The 9,400-nt window shown below is 38.1% G+C and overlaps 1 protein-coding gene across 6 annotated transcripts in view; it reads right to left on the bottom strand.

Moving 5' to 3' along the window:
- The window catches only part of tpk1 (thiamin pyrophosphokinase 1), a 65,768-nt gene that overhangs the window by 40,457 nt on the left and 15,911 nt on the right, over positions 1-9,400 (bottom strand). For all 6 annotated transcript variants that reach the window (XM_032503614.1, XM_032503618.1, XM_032503619.1 and 3 more), the window contains exon 4: positions 5,953-6,022. In XM_032503614.1, the coding sequence (XP_032359505.1) occupies positions 5,953-6,022 (70 nt within the window). The remainder of the gene's footprint in view (positions 1-5,952; positions 6,023-9,400) is intronic.

The following is a 9,400-nucleotide window of genomic DNA, read 5'->3' as shown; positions in this document are numbered from 1 at the left end:
TGTGTGTGTGTGTGTGTGTGTGTGTGTGTGTGTGTGTGTGTGTGTGTGTGCTGAGTGTCTGACAGTCTTCACTTCCACATTAATATTAACTGACACTTTAATTTGGATGGGAAATAGAGCATTTTACCGCCAGTTTGTCTGAGTACCGGGTGGCGGGGATGGCTGTGTGACCTTTGCCTGTGTTTGCGTGTGCGTATGTTTGTCTATCTGCCTGCTTGTGTGTCCCTCTCTCTGCAACCTCTTTGCCGGCTTTTTTTTCTCCCTCTCCTTGCCAACCCACACCTCTCCGTTTGCATGCTGTCTTCTCCTTTACATCTTCTTTCAATTTAGTCTCATTTCCGCTCTGCAATGCTCACTTTTCAATGTACTTGAGGCAATTTCTGTCAATCTAAACTTTTTGTTAAGGTAAAAAAGCATTCACTTCCACTATCTTTTACTTTCCGTCTTTGTTTTGATCACACTAAACCTGCCACAATGCTCTCATTTGACCACTTAATTACAGCAACATGTTTTGTTTATATCACCTTGCTTCCTTTCATCATTTCCTGAATCAAAGCATGACGAACATTCTTCTCCCTTTTCTCGTCTTTTCATCACTTAAGGAGATGTAGCTCTGATTACTTTGACACTCATTCCTCCCATCTCTAAATCAAAAGAGGAGAGCCAGTGAAGGGGTGGAGGTATTATTTTGGATGAAATCATTAACGAAACATATACATAAACAAGCCAAAGCACAGCACTTTGTCACGTTCAGCTCTTTGACTCATAACCTGTTATTCAATACCAAATTCCACCAACTGCAGAACGGCTGTGGACCCGCTCCAGAATGGCGGCGGAGTCAATAGGGTTCCATTAAAGTCAATGTGTGTGTATTTTTACTGACTGTGGAATGGCTGCGTTCCAACTGCGTTCCAACTTAGACCCAGTTCCCCATACTCATCAACTCAACTCAGCATTTCCAACACAGAGCAATAAATGCAAAGGGGACCTTTTAATCAGTCTAATAGACAACATGCACTTAGAGTAAAGCAGCATAGCAAGTGTAGTGAGAGAATATCAAACAGAAGAAAGACAGTTAGGCTATGAGCTTCTTGACGAATGATAATATGATAATAAAGAACAAAATAAAATCAGTAGCTAATTGTTGCTGATTGAGAAATTATTTTACTGCTGATAGACCTACTGCAGTAACATATTAAACATATTAAATAAATTACAACCACTTATCACAACAAGATGAAACAAAAGAAATCATGAATCAAAAAAGGTTCCATTGTAAAATGACTTAGCATGTTGCTTTAATTCATGTTGAGTGTGACATGAAATAAGCTAATTATTAACAGCACTGAAAGCAATTAGGAGCAAGAAGTCGTTTCCTATTAGTCGTCAGCTGCATGAGTCTCTCAAACCCCCTGTCCGGTTTCATTTGCAGTGTAATCCTCCTAATTGTTGGCCTTTGACTCTGTTTTTAGGTCACACAATTCTCGATACCCCAGCAGTTAAACAGTTCCCAAGCTGTGTGACTTACAACATATTTGAAAGGAGCTTTGAATGGATCGTATAATGAGTAGGATATATTTGAAACCTTGTAACTAATTCTAAATAAATATCATTCAAAGCAAATATCAACGTGTCAGCCTTAGAGATCTTTGCTGACCCCATCTGCGTATCAAGTCAACTCACATGGGGACCACAAAGCTAAAATATACTGACCCTATAAATACTTTAATCATAACACAGTCGGCCTGTCTGGTGAGCATAAAGAATAAAACGTGTGAGATGCAAATGAGAAAACAAGAAATGACAAATAGAAAGAGCGACTGTCGGGAGATATCTCTTTGCCACTAAGTCTTATAAAATAAGCAGTCTCGCACTTGACAACTTCATTTGCAAGGCTGACAGCATTATCTTCTCCAAACCAAAATGCATACTCACATGCTGACGAAACTCTGCTTCGAAAATCTCTTCCACATACAGCATACAAACGCTTAGTCAAACCCGGATTGATCACACATCTCCATCCTCCTGTAACTCCACACACACAGCAAATTTTATAAAACCCATCTCTTGACTTCTAATTCTCTCAGAGGATTTGATTAGATGCACAAATTAGACCAAATGCTATTTAGAGGGTTAGATTACAGGACAGCCAGAGGGTCTCAGCGCTGACAAAAGGACCTGAGCCCAGATGAAAGCAATTTTAGTGCAAGTTTGGTATATAATAATACTAATTTACCAATTCATTTTATGAGGTGAAAGGCTTTAAATTGCTGGCAGTTGCTCAGTTGTCATGTTGATAAGCTTAAAGTGTTACGTGCATTCCTTTGACTGATGAGGGTTCTGTTGATTAAATACTAAAATAATTCTCTGATAATAATGCATATAGCACAAGCTACAGTATAGACATCCTGTATCCTATATATGATCCCATAACTGTATGTAGATAGGACAGTGTCCTTGAGTGGTCTGATGAAGAAAAAGGGAAAAAAAAACATGTTTTGTAAAGGTGTTGTGTGTGTGGTGTGTGTGTGTGTGTGGTGTGTTTGTTGTGTGTGGTGGTGTGTGTGTGTTGTGTATGTGTAGTGTGTGTGTTGTGTGTGTGGTGTGTGTTGTGTGTGTGTGTGTGTGTGTGTGTGTGTGTTGTGTGTGTAAACTGAGATTGCTTTAATCACAAAAGACGTAAAAAGCATTTGAATGGAAGTTCCATCTGGATGAAAATATAAATGTGTACTGTTTGTCTTCGAACACTCCATACAGTGTAGTTGAACCATTGTCACTTCACTTATCATGAGAGGCAGAAGGCCTTAGCCTGACGTGCCCTCTCCTCTCTTCATCCTTAATGACTACATTTAAGGCTCTTTTGACAGAAAATGACCACCTTTCTTTTAACTGTGGGAGGCCGTCCACCCACATTGTTCTTGTGGAAGACCATGGAGGATGTAGAAGCTGATGGGAACCTTTATTATCCTCACTATTCTCTGATGAAAATACACATTTGCAGGCAGACGTGGACACACAGGTAACCTCACTCAGTAAGGCCATTGCTTTTTCAGAGGGGTTTACCATCTGTCTAAATTTCAAAGCAAACCTTAAAAGAAAGTAAAGCTACAAATTTGGTTTGTCCTCCAAAACACCACTTTAGGCACAGTTTCCATAAAGGCAAATGAACGGTCTTGATTCTCTCAAAAAATCTGACATAACTTAACATCTTCACTAGCATAAATGCAGTAAATTTGGTCAAAGTGATGTTAGCGCACAGACTACGGAGCCCTTTTGCTGTTTTTTTTTTTTTAAACTAGATCTTAAAAGCTGACGTGTACCCCTGCAGCGAGGCAGCACAATTTTGTCAGTATCACTTGCAAAGGTTTCAAAAGAGGACTGATCCTTTCATGAGTCTGTTGATGTGTAAGCTACAGTTTAGATGTGTGGCCGCTCAGAAGGCTCTACTCTGCTTGTATCCCACAAAAAACCAATACCCCAGTTTTGATAGTTTGAACTCAAGTTTTTTACTGTGATTTCTGGGGTGAAATAAATGTCCCAACAGCAAGATCATTTGTACATTATTTGGGGAAAAAGTGAAAGCCTTTAGATGTACACTCCACACACAAACAACACACACAGCTTTGCTCATCTATGTATTATGTCTTTGTCTTGATTTAAAAATCATATATCAAGCAATCGCTTAGTTTGTTTTCTTTTTCTTTTCCTGCATCTCTCTTATAGCTCCCTCTATTTGATTGTGCGGGGCTGCTGTGTGGCCAGTATTCAAAAAAGCTTTGCTTTGATTGATTACTTGCATCTCCACCTCCCTTCCTCTCCTACTTTCCCTCTTTGAAGTCCATTAGTTATGGTAATGTTAAGGTAAATACATCTTAACTTGTTGGTGATTGATTTACACAACTCTACCCATAAACATCCCCACACCCATCTCCACCTTCCCTGCATAATGTATAACTTTTCAGGGGTTGCGAGCGGTTGGGCTAAAAGTGAGGCTTGGCTGTCAGCTCTGTACAGGCTGCTGACAGAGCTCGGACTCAAGGGTCAGATAATGAATGTGCTATGTCTCATAGACAGACAGAAGTATGAGCGATGTCTCTGCCAGCAGGCCAAACATGCTCAAACTCACTCTCGGAGACAAAGAAACATGGCTAGTTTTCTTTTCGAAATTCAATGAAAAAAATAAAAGTACATGCTCGCAGACACGCAAAATATACATGGTTGTCCTATTCTACTAGCAAGGACCTTCCTCATTCTCTAAGCACCAACAAAAACTGTACTTTCATCCTTTTAATTTACATATAATTCTAGTTCTAACCTTAACTGTACAGCCTGTTGGTTGAGCATTTATTGTGGTAATCTTATTTCCCCTATCGGCAGAGGCACACCACTATGAACTGCAACGACGCACTGCCAGGAGTCACTGAATGAGGCAACTGTCTGGTTAGTTCACGTCTGAAGCAGCAGGACAGGAGGTAAATTAAGATAACATAGGTAACGTTGGCCTGTTACGGTAACAAACAGGTTTGGTAGTGAACAACACACTAACAGATGCTGACAGATTTGGTGTTTTTAGTTGAGCTAGACAAGAAAATATTCCGTTAAAACAGTTGGGTGATGCGTTTTTCCCTCATTGTTCTCAATGAGGTTTGCTGGAAGTGTATGGGCTGAAACTGAATTTGAATCATTTATATTTGAATTTGAATTGCTAAACTTGAATAAGTGCACTGAAAAACTAATGGGTAAACCAGCTTTGAAAGTGACATATTGACATAAATCATTGATAATTATTCATAGAAATTTTAAAGTGTTAAACTGAAAACAGCATTTGGTCTAATCCGCCAGGCTACAGCAGTCAACCTGGAAGAAACACTGGTATTTGTCCCGTGGCTGCCCCTCCTCCACTGTGAATGAACAACTGGGTAAAAAGTGACAGTGACGAATGCAGCTTTTTACCCAAAGTTGGACATTCTTCAACAAGCTACGACCAGAAAAAAAATGTAGCACTCTGTGCAGAATAGACACTCAGCACCTTATCATGCTGCTGGTGTTTGTAGCATCATGTAAATATGGGGCGCCCCCATTGCAAAGCATAAAAACGTATAGTGGCGTTAGGAAAAAAATATTTGATGGACACACACCACTTCCAGTTAGAGTGCACTGAGTGCACTGTGGCTAATTAAGTTATAGAGAATATAGAGATAACGTGCAGATGTTTTTCCCCAATGACCAATCGATTGGTTGAAGTGTAGGTGGAATATCAGTCAGGCAAGATTTTTGTAGGTTGATCAGTCCTACTAATAACACTATATTTGGTGATAAAACAATAATGATTTCCGCTTTAAACCTAGGTCCTACCTCAAGGAAGAATAAGTTTGCCCACTGACAATGTGTGAATGATGGCCTGAATCATGACGTCCTTGACTCACCTCAGATGACAACCAAAAATGGTTGTTTCCACGATAGAATTGCGAGAACATATATGTAGACAGATGAAACACAGACACACATAACATACCATTCACACCCTGACAGAATACACACTCATGCTCACACTCGGGAGTGTTAATGTGAAAGCCTCAACACTTCAGGGACACAGTGAACCCCAGATCCATCTTGGCCCTGACAGTGGTCCTCCATTAGCCACACACACACAAAAAATGGTTGCAGAATGCCCACATAGAGTACTTTGTCAGAAACACACACAACGCTAATGCATCAACAAGGCGCATTTTCCTAGCTGAAACTCACACACACACACACACATATAGTTGCTAAACGCATGAGGCAGTACTGCTGCTTCTCAAAAACAAACAATGCTAATAAATAAACACTGTGCACTTTCTCAATTTTATCATCTTTCTGACAACAAAACCACACATCTGAATGCACAGAGGAAGAGATAAGTGAAAACACAAATTAACTAATGCAAATGTGTATACAAGACAGACTCACCTGTCTCTAACTCCAGCAGTGATGTTATGAAGGTGATTGGCAGCTCCATCAGCACAAGCCCTCAAGAGAGCTACAGAAAGATAGACAGAGAGGAACTTTAACCTGTGTGTCTGTGGGCAACTACTTTTTACAAAAATAGTACACTTTACATTCACTGAAGACACACCTGCCTTTTAAATATAACCAAGTTGCTGTTACATATGGTTCAAAATGGTAAAAACAATGTGTAGTGTCACAATAAACCAGTTTCCACTTAAGCAGAGGTGTGCTTATTTTCAATCCACTTCAGATTTTGATTGTTAATTGTTGTTAGTTTGTATGTTCCTATCTGGTTGCACCACCATCAGTTTAGTCTAACTGGTTGCATGCAGGTGTAACTTTCTACACATGCTGCACTAACATTATTTCTCCCTCCCAAAACACTCATCACATTTAGTGAGAGCCTCAGTGCAGACAGGAAACGTTACTTGTGATTAGTGCCACAGGAGAGGGGTGCAAACGTGGCACCAAGACTACTTGGCATTGTATATTTTGTTGAGCAAAGAATTAAGAATTGTGACCTGCACATTTATGAGTGCAAGTTGTTACAAAAGTCTCTCGTTAGGATCTTGTAAACTACTTCTCACAAAGTGACACATTCGCAACGCACATCTGCACTCGTCGCAAAGTGACACATGCACGATTCATATCTGCATTCGACTCACATTGGGTAGTGACATCATGTTGGTGTTCAAAAAGACATCTTGTTAACCTTTTATTGCGTTCCTTAGAAATGCAAGGGTTAGATAAGGCAACAAGGGCAACATATATATATATATATATATATATATATATATATATATATATATATATATATATATATATATATATATATATATATATATATATATATATATATATTACTTGTGAGACAGCATTGAGATTACTACCTAGAGCATAAGCATCTTTTTTATTATTCTACGTGGGTTTATGCCACCCATTCATCTGTTGTTAGTAATAAGTTTTTGTAATGTTTTCTTATTGTGTTATTGGGAAGGGTCTGAGGAAGTGGGGTGAGGGAGGGAAAACATTGGTTGTCCTTGTCATTTGTAACTACTAAACATTGTTTACAAAAAATGAAAAACATTGGCATGACTTCAAAAGTTTGAATAAGGTCCAAATTAGTTTGAAAGAAAAAATTCTACAATAGAAAAAAAATAACAAAAGACATGCTACATAGACCAGTACATTTGATTTTACTCTTTGAAGGCAAAGTAAGTGAAAGAGCACTTATCTTTTCTGATTTTAAAAACAGACAAATGAGCCATTCTTAAAAATGGTATTCCAGTTGCACTAAATTAGATGCAAACTATTTGCAAATGTATGCACTTTCATGGCCTCTATTCTATTCAAATTGAACAGGCAGCCTATTATTTTAGAGTCTTTTTTCTGTTTAAAGCTGCTGTGGTGCACAAAGGGGAAACACTTCAAAGTATCAGATGTAGTTTTATACTTGCACCTACTTTCAAACTAACTAAAGCCTGCACCAAAGAGATGGGCAACTGTAGTACACGTGTTCTGTCTCACCGGCTTTGTTTCTCCAAATGTGTCCATTCCCTAAACCCATCCTTGAAGCCTTTGTGAATGTCATTTGTTTTGTTGCAAAAAACAGTAATACAATAGGTTATACTATGAAGAATACGTTCCAGTCACAGCTGTCTATTACACATGTGAACTGTGCAAATACATATTGATAGAAGTTGACTTTGTACTTTGTTCATCAGTGCATTTTTATTGCATACATACGTTTGCTCCGGTGGTAAAATCCTGTCTCACACACATAAAAATGTAGCATGTGCAAAGCCTACTGTGTCACACCTACATACTGTAAAATAAGTAGAATTGTTTAAAGAAGAGGAATGATTATTTTGATAGAGGAGGGCATCCTTCTAAATCTAGATATCCCAGGCTTGAGAGTTTACCAAATGAGAGAATGCAGACGCATTTGCAATGATGTAAATAAGACACGTTCTCAAGGCAGTGCTTTTATTCATAACCCTGCTGTCACTGTTTTTCATCAAGAAATGATGGGAATGTAAATGACTCATTATCTCTGACAGAGTGCAAAGGCTGAGAAACTTTTCAAAAATAACTTTTAAAAACAAAGAAACTCTTCTTTAAGCTTGGTGGTGACAGACTGTAAAGCTATCAGTCATTACCTGTGTGTGTATATATATAAACACAAACTGTATAATTTCCAGACTTAAGGTTCTAGAACAGTTACTTCTGTCTGTCAATCATTTACTTAGCGCACGCACGCACGCGCAGACACATACACACACACACACAGACACACACACACACACAATTATCAACATAACAATCTTTCAAAATAATTTACTTACATTTGTATCATTTTCAATTTTATGGACCATATTTTTTCTTATATTTATAATATAATCTTAGGCTGCATTCACACTGTGGTGTAATAAAATGTCAGTCAACCACAAACTGCGAATTTTATGATGAGAGACTTCTCCATGCAAAAGCTTGTTTTGATAAGCACTTTCATGTGTTTACGTCAAAACCACTTTTGACATTATTCTTCACCGTTAATTTATTCATCATTGATCCCGCCTCTTCACAAATAAATAAAAAATGTCTCTGCTAAAGTCAAAAGAAATTACAAAAAAAAGTTTATTAACAATGTTGGCCTTAATAAGCCTCAGGGAAAATGGTCAGTGGCTATAAATCAATCATCAAAGGCTGTGTGTTCAATGAGTGACGCGATTCTTCAAAAACTGTTTAGAAGTTGTTTCATTTAAGTGTTTCTCACAAAAATGCATAGAGATCTTGTGGTCTAACAAATATGTTTAATATATTTCCTTCCTAATAAAACATATGTAAGGCAAATATTTTGAATTTGTTAAATCCTGCATTGTTTACATCCATGTTTAAAAGCTAACACTTTTCTTCATCACCGCCTATGTTGGCACATTACTACACTTCTTTATGTGTGACTGCCACCAGCTATCAATCAGTGGTATACCATTAAACTGCATGCGCCCAATACAAACAAAAAAAGAGACATAGGGAATGTAAAATGATTGATACATTGCACTACCAGTAGTCAAAAACTCCATTGGGAACCTTTCATTAGCAAAGCCCACTTTAATGTTGGGGGGAAAGAAAACTTCCAAAGTTTATAAAAGTTCATAAAAGTAGAGACAATCAGATGCTCAAGTGTGAGAAAAAATACTTAAAGCGTAACTCTTGCCAAAATGTAACCTAGGGTCTTTTTGTGAATGTACCCGAGTCAAACTTTTATTTAAAAGCATAATTAGGACGGAAGCGTCACATTTAAGATTGACCTTATCTTCGTTTTTCAGTCAAATGGCGTTTTGAATGGGCGAGCTGGGGGCGCTACTATGATAGCATCAAAATCACTATTTTTAAAACACTAACAAGG

The sequence above is a fragment of the Etheostoma spectabile genome, chromosome 22, assembly GCF_008692095.1.
Source record: "Etheostoma spectabile isolate EspeVRDwgs_2016 chromosome 22, UIUC_Espe_1.0, whole genome shotgun sequence".
Lineage (NCBI taxonomy): Eukaryota > Metazoa > Chordata > Actinopteri > Perciformes > Percidae > Etheostoma > Etheostoma spectabile.
The sequence above is the reverse complement of the archived record's forward strand: the minus strand, read 5'-3'. Positions and strand labels throughout refer to the sequence as shown.